This window comes from Dendropsophus ebraccatus, chromosome 15 (genome assembly GCF_027789765.1).
Source record: "Dendropsophus ebraccatus isolate aDenEbr1 chromosome 15, aDenEbr1.pat, whole genome shotgun sequence".
NCBI classification, from domain to species: Eukaryota; Metazoa; Chordata; class Amphibia; order Anura; family Hylidae; genus Dendropsophus; species Dendropsophus ebraccatus.
Window position 1 is genome coordinate 74,718,449 of NC_091468.1, and position 13,091 is coordinate 74,731,539.

General features: G+C 50.7%; 1 protein-coding gene across 1 annotated transcript in view; it reads left to right on the plus strand.

Annotated features, from left to right (window-relative positions):
• LYST (lysosomal trafficking regulator) overlaps window positions 1–13,091 on the plus strand; it is a 442,781-nt gene that overhangs the window by 153,797 nt on the left and 275,893 nt on the right. The window contains exons 11-15 of the mRNA XM_069954584.1: window positions 2,960–3,095; window positions 3,811–3,984; window positions 7,280–7,440; window positions 9,543–9,733; window positions 11,657–11,902. Coding sequence (XP_069810685.1) covers window positions 2,960–3,095; window positions 3,811–3,984; window positions 7,280–7,440; window positions 9,543–9,733; window positions 11,657–11,902 — 908 coding nt within the window. The remainder of the gene's footprint in view (window positions 1–2,959; window positions 3,096–3,810; window positions 3,985–7,279; window positions 7,441–9,542; window positions 9,734–11,656; window positions 11,903–13,091) is intronic.

The window sequence follows — 13,091 nt, forward strand, 5'->3', positions numbered from 1 at the left end:
CAGGTATATAGCCGTATACAGGAGACAGTGCAGGTATATACCGTATACCAGAGACAGTGCAGGTATATAGCCGTATACAGGAAACAGTGCAGGTATATACCGTATACCAGAGACAGTGCAGGTATATACCGTATACAGGAGACAGCGCAGGTATATACTGTATACCAGAGACAGTGCAGGTATATACCGTATACGGGAGACAGTGCAGGTATATACCGTATACGGGAGACAGTGCAGGTATATACCGTATACCATAGACAGTGCAGGTATATAGCCGTATACCATAGACAGTGCAGGTATATAGCCGTATACAGGAGACGGTGCAGGTATATACCGTATACCAGAGACAGTGCAGGTATATAGCCGTATACAGGAGACAGTGCAGGTATATACCGTATACCAGAGACAGTGCAGGTATATACCGTATACCAGAGACAGTGCAGGTATATACCGTATACAGGAGACAGTGCAGGTATATAGCCGTATACAGGAAACAGTGCAGGTATATACCGTATACCAGAGACAGTGCAGGTATATACCGTATACAGGAGACAGCGCAGGTATATACTGTATACCAGAGACAGTGCAGGTATATAGCCGTATACAGGAGACAGTGCAGGTATATACCGTATACCAGAGACAGTGCAGGTATATACCGTATACAGGAGACGGTGCAGGTATATAGCGTATACCAGAGACAGTGCAGGTATATACCGTATACAGGAGACGGTGCAGGTATATAGCGTATACAGGAGACGGTGCAGGTATATACCGTATACCAGAGACGGTGCAGGTATATACCGTATACAGGAGACGGTGCAGGTATATAGCGTATACAGGAGACGGTGCAGGTATATACTGTATACCAGAGACAGTGCAGGTATATACCGTATACGGGAGACGGTGCAGGTATATACCGTATACCAGAGACAGTGCAGGTATATACCGTATACAGGAGACGGTGCAGGTATATAGCGTATACCAGAGACAGTGCAGGTATATACCGTATACCAGAGACAGTGCAGGTATATACCGTATACAGGAGACGGTGCAGGTATATAGCGTATACCAGAGACAGTGCAGGTATATACCGTATACAGGAGACGGTGCAGGTATATAGCGTATACCAGAGACAGTGCAGGTATATACCGTATACAGGAGACAGTGCAGGTATATACCGTATACAGGAGACGGTGCAGGTATATAGCGTATACAAGAGACGGTGCAGGTATATAGCGTATACCAGAGACAGTGCAGGTATATACCGTATACAGGAGACGGTGCAGGTATATAGCGTATACAGGAGACGGTGCAGGTATATAGCGTATACCAGAGACAGTGCAGGTATATACCGTATACAGGAGACGGTGCAGGTATATAGCGTATACCAGAGACAGTGCAGGTATATACCGTATACAGGAGACAGTGCAGGTATATCCTACAGGAGAAGCTTTGTTGTTTCTAATGCTTTTAGAACTGACTGAGGTGATGAAACTGGAGCCCAGTAATAACCCATTGAGATGAATGGGGGTGATGGATCCGCTGGGCTCCTTCTCTGTTATCAAGATGGAACAAAAATGGATTCACAGCAGAGGGTGAAGCGCTGGTGTGAACTGGCTCTAGTTTTCTTGTCTGCTTGTATATGTATTTTTATGTAGAAGTATAGAAACTTGAGAAAAGGAGAGGTAAAGCCTGCAGAGCAGAAATCTTACTACAGTTCCCAGGTTTCAGTTCTATATTACCCAGAACTGGTAGAAGCTTCTCCCCGTCTCCTCACCCCCCTGCTCATCCACCATTATGGCTGATACCACAGACACACTATAGAAGCTTCTCCCCGTCTCCTCACCCCCCTGCTCATCCACCATTATGGCTGATACCACAGATACACTATAGAAGCTTCTCCCCGTCTCCTCACCCCCCTGCTCATCCACCATTATGGCTGATACCACAGATACACTATGGAAGCTTCTCCCAGTCTCCTCACTCCCCTGCTCATCCACCATTATGGCTGATACCACAGACACTATAGCAGCTTCTCCCCGTCTCCTCACCCCCCTGCTCATCCACCATTATGGCTGATACCACAGACACTATAGCAGCTTCTCCCCGTCTCCTCACCCCCCTGCTCATCCACCATTATGGCTGATACCACAGACACTATAGCAGCTTCTCCCCGTCTCCTCACCCCCCTGCTCATCCACCATTATGGCTGATACCACAGACACACTATAGAAGCTTCTCCCAGTCTCCTCACTCCCCTGCTCATCCACCATTATGGCTGATACCACAGACACACTATAGAAGCTTCTCCCCGTCTCCTCACTCCCCTGCTCATCCACCATTATGGCTGATACCACAGACACTATAGCAGCTTCTCCCCGTCTCCTCACCCCCCTGCTCATCCACCATTATGGCTGATACCACAGACACTATAGCAGCTTCTCCCCGTCTCCTCACCCCCCTGCTCATCCACCATTATGGCTGATACCACAGACACACTATAGAAGCTTCTCCCCGTCTCCTCACCCCCCTGCTCATCCACCATTATGGCTGATACCACAGACACACTATAGAAGCTTCTCCCCGTCTCCTCACCCCCCTGCTCATCCACCATTATGGCTGATACCACAGACACTATAGCAGCTTCTCCCCGTCTCCTCACCCCCCTGCTCATCCACCATTATGGCTGATACCACAGACACACTATAGAAGCTTCTCCCCGTCCCCTCACCCCCCTGCTCATCCACCATAATGACTGATACCACAGACACACTATAGAAGCTTCTCCCCGTCTCCTCACCCCCCTGCTCATCCACCATTATGGCTGATACCACAGACACTATAGCAGCTTCTCCCCGTCTCCTCACCCCCCTGCTCATCCCCCATTATGGCTGATACCACAGACACACTATAGAAGCTTCTCTGTTTTTTCTCTCATGAGTCTCCTTCCTCTTTCTAGCGGACAGGCCTGGCGCGGATCCCTCCTCGGGGGACAGGCTCTTAGAGGACGGCTATATCCATGTGCTTTCCCTGGGCTCCAAGGTGCTGATGATGCAGATTTGGTTCAGTTTGCTGTCGGGCCGTTTTATTTTCAGGTAATGTAATTTATCATCATGGAGTGTTATTAGGTGTGGTGTTATATCATGTGCAGTGACTGTACTGCCATAACCGTGCCGCCGCCATTCAAAGATGTCCCAGCTGCCGGCATGATATTACACAATGCCGGGCGGGAAACAGTCCAGGTCGGCCATTCAACGTCCGTGTTTCATGGACAAAACACGGGTGGTGTGAATGCAGCCTTAGTTGTATGCTTAGTGTTCACAATGGTAACTGAGACATATTGGGAGAGGCTATAGGCCGTGGTGCCGCCATCTTCTGGCAATCTAAGCTGCTCCGCGTAGTGTCGGCCACATGCAGTCCGGCCTTGCCGTCTTGAATATCTGCTGTGCATTGATCTCTGTGATCTGCTGGTACAGCCGACCATAATAACACTACTTTCTTGTGGACGGCCGAGCAGATTGGAATTGGGAATAGCTGAGATGTACGTGTGACCATGCGCCAAGCTGTGTCCTCTGCTGCCCCAAACTCTTTTGCTAGAGATTAGTGGTCCATCCAAACCCGAGCGCGCCGGGGTCGCTCCAAACTCGAGCGCGCCGGGGTCGCTCCAAACCCAAGCGCGCGGGGGTTGCTCCAAACCAAAAAAAGAAGTATAAGATGGTAAAGGCTGGGAATAATACAGCGTCAGGTGATGGGTCACAGTCAGGGCCGATATGTGTCCAGGATAACCTGCTATCTGCTTGTATTTTCCAGGCTATGCTCCAGTACAAGTGATGAATACAGATCCATCCCATTGGCTCAAGTCGAATCCCAAGACAATATTTTACAGCCTGAAAAGTGGCAGCACGTGGCCTTCACCTGTAAGGAAGTGTTTGAAAGTAAGAACAAAGTCTGCAGTAAGCTAATGCTGTGGGTGTCCGGACAGAGGTGAGTAACCACCATCACAGTGCCTATCTGTATAGAACTGTGCGGGAGCAGTGCTGCCCGAGATACATCTGTATAGAACTGTGCGGGAGCAATGCTGCCCGAGATACATCTGTATAGAACTGTGCGGGAGCAGTGCTGCCCGAGATGCATCTGTATAGAACTGTGCGGGAGCAGTGCTGCCCGAGATACATCTGTATAGAACTGTGCGGGAGCAATGCTGCCCGAGATACATCTGTATAGAACTGTGCGGGAGCAGTGCTGCCCGAGATGCATCTGTATAGAACTGTGCGGGAGCAGTGCTGCCCGAGATACATCTGTATAGAACTGTGCGGGAGCAGTGCTGCCCGAGATACATCTGTATAGAACTGTGCGGGAGCAGTGCTGCCCGAGATACATCTGTATAGAACTGTGCGGGAGCAGTGCTGCCCGAGATACATCTGTATAGAACTGTGCGGGAGCAGTGCTGCCCGAGATACATCTGTATAGAACTGTGCGGGAGCAGTGCTGCCCGAGATGCATCTGTGTAGAACTGTGCGGGAGCAGTGCTGCCTGAGATGCATCTGTATAGAACTGTGCGGGAGCAGTGCTGCCCGAGATACATCTGTATAGAACTGTGCGGGAGCAGTGCTGCCCGAGATACATCTGTATAGAACTGTGCGGGAGCAGTGCTGCCCGAGATACATCTGTATAGAACTGTGCGGGAGCAGTGCTGCCCGAGATACATCTGTATAGAACTGTGCGGGAGCAGTACTGCCCGAGATACATCTGTATAGAACTGTGCGGGAGCAGTGCTGCCCGAGATACATCTGTATAGAACTGTGCGGGAGCAATGCTGCCCGATATACATCTGTATAGAACTGTGCGGGAGCAGTGCTGCCCGAGATACATCTGTATAGAACTGTGCGGGAGCAGTGCTGCCCGAGATACATCTGTATAGAACTGTGCGGGAGCAGTGCTGCCCGAGATACATCTGTATAGAACTGTGCGGGAGCAGTGCTGCCCGAGATACATCTGTATAGAACTGTGCGGGAGCAGTGCTGCCCGAGATACATCTGTATAGAACTGTGCGGGAGCAGTGCTGCCCGAGATGCATCTGTATAGAACTGTGCGGGAGCAGTGCTGCCTGAGATGCATCTGTATAGAACTGTGCGGGAGCAGTGCTGCCCGAGATACATCTGTATAGAACTGTGCGGGAGCAGTGCTGCCCGAGATACATCTGTATAGAACTGTGCGGGAGCAGTGCTGCCCGAGATACATCTGTATAGAACTGTGCGGGAGCAGTGCTGCCCGAGATACATCTGTATAGAACTGTGCGGGAGCAGTACTGCCCGAGATACATCTGTATAGAACTGTGCGGGAGCAGTGCTGCCCGAGATACATCTGTATAGAACTGTGCGGGAGCAATGCTGCCCGATATACATCTGTATAGAACTGTGCGGAAGCAGTGCTGCCCGAGATACATCTGTATAGAACTGTGCGGGAGCAGTGCTGCCCGAGATACATCTGTATAGAACTGTGCGGGAGCAGTGCTGCCCGAGATACATCTGTATAGAACTGTGCGGGAGCAGTGCTGCCCGAGATACATCTGTATAGAACTGTGCGGGAGCAGTGCCGCCCGAGATACATCTGTATAGAACTGTGCGGGAGCAGTGCCGCCCGAGATACATCTGTATAGAACTGTGCGGGAGCAGTGCTGCCCGAGATACATCTGTATAGAACTGTGCGGGAGCAGTGCTGCCCGAGATACACCTGTATAGAACTGTGCGGGAGCAGTGCTGCCTGAGATGCATCTGTATAGAACTGTGCGGGAGCAGTGCTGCCCGAGATACATCTGTATAGAACTGTGCGGGAGCAGTGCTGCCCGAGATACATCTGTATAGAACTGTGCGGGAGCAGTGCTGCCCGAGATACATCTGTATAGAACTGTGCGGGAGAGGAGCCTGCCCGCCAGGTATTACATAGGGAGAGAGGAGCCTGCCCGCCAGGTATTACATAGGGAGAGAGGAGCCTGCCCGCCAGGTATTACATAGGGAGAGAGGAGCCTGCCCGCCAGGGCTTACATAGGGAGAGAGGAGCCTGCCCGCCAGGTATTACATAGGGAGAGAGGAGCCTGCCCGCCAGGTATTACATAGGGAGAGAGGAGCCTGCCCGCCAGGTATTACATAGAGAGAGAGGAGCCTGCCTGCCAGGTATTACATAGGGAGAGAGGAGCCTGCCCGCCAGGTATTACATAGGGAGAGAGGAGCCTGCCCGCCAGGGCTTACATAGGGAGAGAGGAGCCTGCCCGCCAGGTATTACATAGGGAGAGAGGAGCCTGCCCGCCAGGTATTACATAGGGAGAGAGGAGCCTGCCCGCCAGGTATTACATAGAGAGAGAGGAGCCTGCCTGCCAGGTATTACATATGGAGAGAGGAGCCTGCCTGCCAGGTATTACATAGGGAGAGAGGAGCCTGCCCGCCAGCCCTTAAATAGGGAGAGAGGAGCCTGCCCGCCAGGTATTACATAGGGAGAGAGGAGCCTGCCCGCCAGGTATTACATAGGGAGAGAGGAGCCTGCCCGCCAGGTATTACATAGGGAGAGAGGAGCCTGCCCGCCAGGTATTACATAGGGAGAGAGGAGCCTGCCCGCCAGGTATTACATAGGGAGAGAGGACCCTGCCCGCCAGGTATTACATAGGGAGAGAGGAGCCTGCCCGCCAGGTATTACATAGGGAGAGAGGAGCCTGCCCGCCAGGTATTACATAGGGAGAGAGGAGCCTGCCCGCCAGGTATTACATAGGGAGAGAGGAGCCTGCCCGCCAGGTATTACATAGGGAGAGAGGAGCCTGCCCGCCAGGTATTACATAGGGAGAGAGGAGCCTGCCCGCCAGGACTTATATAGGGAGAGAGGAGCCTGCCCGCCAGGTATTACATAGGGAGAGAGGAGCCTGCCCGCCAGCCCTTAAATAGGGAGTTACGTAGAAGTAACTTATTATCTCTGGCACTTTCTGACACCAGCTGCTTTGTTTTGGTGGAGTTCCCCTTTAAGTGATTGTTTGTGGCGGTGTACCAGTATTATGGCTTCCAGTTTGGGTAATGTGGTCTCTTCTGCAGTTTATTCTCAGTTCTTCCTATGTGTATGAGCGGGTGTAAGGCCCAGTTCACACTGAGCATCCGGAAACTGTTTTTGCTTAGTTTGAACTGGGCCTAAGAAGGTTGGTCCCCCCCCCTTGTCTGTTTATAGCTTATAACGCTCCAATGCTTTGTATCTTATTGCTGTTATACAGTTTATGCCGCATGTGGTGATTATTATACAGGACGACGGAGGTGACTCTGGAGTATAACCCCCCCCGCAAAGGCAGCCTGTCCTCCGACAGCAACCGCTCCTTCTGTCTAATCGGCCATCACGTGACCTCTCCGGAAGAGCCCTATCCTATCGGGGGACACCTGTGCCTCGGCAATCTGCTCCTCTTTAATGGTGAGATCAGCCTGAAAACAAGTTAGATTTCATTTTCTATTTTTCTCAGTCTCAGTCCTGTCACTTAAAGGGGAACTCCAGTGAAATTTCCAGTGAAGTTATTTAGATTTGTAATTTACATCTATCCCCTGCAGAAGAAGCCTTCCATCTATAGTGTCCTTGTGTGACTGTGTCTCTTGTCCATCAGGTCCTCTTCTCGGTATAGAAGAAGCCTTCCATCTATAGTGTCCTTGTGTGACTGTGTCTCCTGTCCATCAGGTCCTCTTCTCGGCATAGAAGAAGCCTTCCATCTATAGTGTCATTGTGTGACTGTGTCTCTTGTCCATCAGGTCCTCTTCTCGGCATAGAAGAAGCCTTCCATCTATAGTGTCTTTGTGTGACTGTGTCTCTTGTCCATCAGGTCCTCTTCTCGGCATAGAAGAAGCCTTCCATCTATAGTGTCCTTGTGTGACTGTGTCTCCTGTCCATCAGGTCCTCTTCTCGGCATAGAAGAAGCCTTCCATCTATAGTGTCATTGTGTGACTGTGTCTCTTGTCCATCAGGTCCTCTTCTCGGCATAGAAGAAGCCTTCCATCTATAGTGTCATTGTGTGACTGTCTCTCTTGTCCATCAGGTCCTCTTCTCGGTATAGAAGAAGCCTTCCATCTATATTGTCCTTGTGTGACTGTGTCTCTTGTCCATCAGGTCCTCTTCTCGGTATAGAAGAAGCCTTCCATCTATAGTGTCCTTGTGTGACTGTGTCTCCTGTCCATCAGGTCCTCTTCTCGGCATAGAAGAAGCCTTCCATCTATAGTGTCATTGTGTGACTGTGTCTCTTGTCCATCAGGTCCTCTTCTCGGCATAGAAGAAGCCTTCCATCTATATTGTCCTTGTGTGACTGTGTCTCCTGTCCATCAGGTCCTCTTCTCGGCATAGAAGAAGCCTTCCATCTATAGTGTCATTGTGTGACTGTGTCTCCTGTCCATCAGGTCCTCTTCTCGGTATAGAAGAAGCCTTCCATCTATAGTGTCCTTGTGTGACTGTGTCTCCTGTCCATCAGGTCCTCTTCTCGGCATAGAAGAAGCCTTCCATCTATAGTGTCATTGTGTGACTGTGTCTCCTGTCCATCAGGTCCTCTTCTCGGCATAGAAGAAGCCTTCCATCTATAGTGTCTTTGTGTGACTGTGTCTCTTGTCCATCAGGTCCTCTTCTCGGCATAGAAGAAGCCTTCCATCTATAGTGTCGTTGTGTGACTGTGTCTCCTGTCCATCAGGTCCTCTTCTCGGCATAGAAGAAGCCTTCCATCTATAGTGTCCTTGTGTGACTGTGTCTCCTGTCCATCAGGTCCTCTTCTCGGCATAGAAGAAGCCTTCCATCTATAGTGTCATTGTGTGACTGTGTCTCCTGTCCATCAGGTCCTCTTCTCGGCATAGAAGAAGCCTTCCATCTATAGTGTCTTTGTGTGACTGTGTCTCTTGTCCATCAGGTCCTCTTCTCGGTATAGAAGAAGCCTTCCATCTATATTGTCCTTGTGTGACTGTGTCTCCTGTCCATCAGGTCCTCTTCTCGGCATAGAAGAAGCCTTCCATCTATATTGTCCTTGTGTGACTGTCTCTTGTCCATCAGGTCCTCTTCTCGGCATAGAAGAAGCCTTCCATCTATAGTGTCATTGTGTGACTGTGTCTCCTGTCCATCAGGTCCTCTTCTCGGCATAGAAGAAGCCTTCCAGCTATAGTGTCATTGTGTGACTGTGTCTCTTGTCCATCAGGTCCTCTTCTCGGCATAGAAGAAACCTTCCATCTATATTGTCATTGTGTGACTGTGTTTCCTGTCCATCAGGTCCTCTTCTCGGCATAGAAGAAGCCTTCCATCTATATTGTCCTTGTGTGACTGTGTCTCCTGTCCATCAGGTCCTCTTCTCGGTATAGAAGAAGCCTTCCATCTATAGTGTCATTGTGTGACTGTGTCTCCTGTCCATCAGGTCCTCTTCTCGGCATAGAAGAAGCCTTCCATCTATAGTGTCCTTGTGTGACTGTGTCTCCTGTCCATCAGGTCCTCTTCTCGGTATAGAAGAAGCCTTCCATCTATAGTGTCATTGTGTGACTGTGTCTCGTGTCCATCAGGTCCTCTTCTCGGTATAGAAGAAGCCTTCCATCTATACTGTCGCGGCCCGGACTTCACCTCCTTGGTCACCTGCAGGCACGGAAATGCTGTTATTGATCATTGCAAATACATCTCAAAGGAAATTCTGCAAAATGAAAGAATTCTCGATTTTCTTTTTAAAAACAAAGAAATCGACTTAACGTCTTTAGCTGTAAGTATCGCTGTACACTCCACAATGTTATGTGTTTTGGTTTTTTTAATAGGGTTGTCTGGGACTATTCAATAAACTAGCATTGCATTGACTTGTATAGGCGTTGTATGCTACTGGGTTCTGGGTCACATGACTTGCTCAAGATTTTATGTCGTGACGTTTGCTCTCAGCTCTCCTTTTTGAATGTGATGTCCAGGGAGTCGCCATGTGGTGTGAACTAAAGGTGGTTGCCAAGTGGCAGCTTCCATAGTAAGGACAGCATGACGGCCCGATAGATACCACGAGCGTGGACAGGGGCTTAGGGGATACATTGTCACCATTGTTGTAGCTGGTCCTTAGCCTGTCCGGCCCGTGTAAGGCTCTCCACTATTGTTGTGTGTGTGTGTATATATATATATATATATATATATTTATGTATATATACACACACACACACACACCGGAACGGTTGCTGTGTAGCCGGGCAGTGAGAGCGCGGCCGTAGCTGTTGCTGTATACCCCATGTAGCCAGACAGTGTGAGGGTGGCAAGAGCAGTCGCTGTGTACACCATGTACCCGGGGCAGTGAGAGTGCGGCCAGAGCGGTCGCTGTATATGCCGGGCAGTGAGAGTGCGGCCAGAGCGGTCGCTGTATATGCCGGGCAGTGAGAGTGTGGCCGGAGCGGTTGCTGTGTAGCCTGGCAGTGAGAGTGCAACCACTGTGTAACCGGGCAGTGAGAGTGCGGCCGTAGGGGTCGCTGTGTAGCCGGGCAGTGATGGGGTGTCCGGAGCTGTCGCTGTGTAGCCGGGCAGTGATGGGGTGTCCGGAGCTGTCGCTGTGTAGCCGGGCAGTGATGGGGTGTCCGGAGCTGTCGCTGTGTAGCTGGGCAGTGAGTGCGGCCGGTGCGGTCGCTGTGTAGCCGGGCAGTGATGGGGCAGCCGGAGCTGTATACACCATGTATCGGGCAGTGAGGGGGCGGCCGGAGCTGTATACACCATGTACCGGGGCAGTGAGGGGGCGGCCGGAGCTGTCGCTGTATACACCATGTACCGGGGCAGTGAGGGGGCGGCCGGAGCTGTATACACCATGTAACGGGGCAGTGAGGGGGCGGCCGGAGCTGTATACACCATGTACCGGGCAGTGAGGGGGCGGCCGGAGCTGTATACACCATGTACCGGGCAGTGAGGGGGCGGCCGGAGCTGTATACACCATGTACCGGGGGTGAGGGGGCGGCCGGAGCTGTCGCTGTATACACCATGTACCGGGGCAGTGAGGGGGCGGCCGGAGCTGTATACACCATGTACCGGGCAGTGAGGGGGCGGCCGGAGCTGTATACACCATGTACCGGGCAGTGAGGGGGCGGCCGGAGCTGTATACACCATGTACCGGGCAGTGAGGGGGCGGCCGGAGCTGTATACACCATGTACCGGGCAGTGAGGGGGTGGCCGGAGCTGTCGCTGTATACACCATGTACCGGGCAGTGAGGGGGCGGCCGGAGCTGTCGCTGTATACACCATGTACCGGGCAGTGAGGGGGCGGCCGGAGCGGTCGCTGTATACACCATGTACCGGGCAGTGAGGGGGCGGCCGGAGCTGTATACACCATGTACCGGGCAGTGAGGGGGCGGCCGGAGCTGTATACACCATGTACCGGGCAGTGAGGGGGCGGCCGGAGCTGTATACACCATGTACCGGGCAGTGAGGGGGCGGCCGGAGCTGTATACACCATGTACCGGGCAGTGAGGGGGCGGCCGGAGCTGTCGCTGTATACACCATGTACCGGGCAGTGAGGGGGCGGCCGGAGCTGTATACACCATGTACCGGGCAGTGAGGGGGCGGCCGGAGCTGTATACACCATGTACCGGGCAGTGAGGGGGCGGCCGGAGCTGTATACACCATGTACCGGGCAGTGAGGGGGCGATCACACTGTATCTCTCTGCTGTAGGAGAATCTGGCGGTGGTTTATGATATGGAATCTCCGGCCTCTTACACCATCTATGAGCCGGTTATCCGGATGAAAGGAATCCTAAAAGCCGCGGCCGCTCAGAGACCGTTCAGCAGCAAGGACGTGACCAGCAAAGTCCTGGACCCTGCGGCCCTCAGACTGCTGCACCCCGCGCAGGAGAGAAACATCCACAGCGTTCTGCACGAGATCGGAGGAATCAGGGCGGCCGTCTTTCTCTTTGCCAGAGTAAGTTGTGGTATCGTTAATAGAGATGAGCGTGATTCCACCCGAGCGCTCAGCATGTGATTAGCGGCGGCTGCTGAACTTGGATAAAGCTCTAAGGTTGTCTGGAAAACCTGGATACAGCCAATGACTATATCCATGATTCCCACATAGCCTTAGGGCTTCATCCAAGTTCTGCAGCCCCCGCTAATCAAATGCTGAACGATCGGGATCGGATGGACTCCAGCTGCTCCAGGTGCGCTCATCTCTAGTCGTTACGTTCGGATGTTATAAAAATTAAGCTGTAAAATAAGTTTTTGTGCATTTATATCTGTTTTACCATTGAGTTCAATATAGCAGTTTTTTCCTGTTTTTGAGCTATAAAAATGTGCAAAGTGACTGTGTGACCCATATATATATACAGGAGGATGGTAAGTATATAATACACTGCTGTATACCTACACAGAATGGAGATATATACACACTCATACTGGAGGATAATAAGTATATAATACACTGCTGTATACCTACACAGAATGGGGAGATATATACACACTCATACAGGATGAGGATAATAAGTATATAATACACTGCTGTATACCTACACAGAATGGGGAGATATATACACACTCATACAGGAGGATAATAAGTATATAATACACTGCTGTATACCTACACAGAATGGAGAGATATATACACACTCATACAGGAGGATAATAAGTATATAATACACTGCTGTATACCTACACAGAATGGGGAGATATATACACACTCATACAGGAGGAGGATAATAAGTATATAATACACTGCTGTATACCTACACAGAATGGAGATATATACACACTCATACTGGAGGATAATAAGTATATAATACACTGCTGTATACCTACACAGAATGGGGAGATATATACACACTCATACAGGATGAGGATAATAAGTATATAATACACTGCTGTATACCTACACAGAATGGGGAGATATATACACACTCATACAGGAGGATAATAAGTATATAATACACTGCTGTATACCTACACAGAATGGAGAGATATATACACACTCATACAGGAGGATAATAAGTATATAATACACTGCTGTATACCTACACAGAATGGGGAGATATATACACACTCATACAGGAGGAGGATAATAAGTATATAATACACTGCTGTATACCTACACAGAATGGAGATATATACACACTCATACTGGA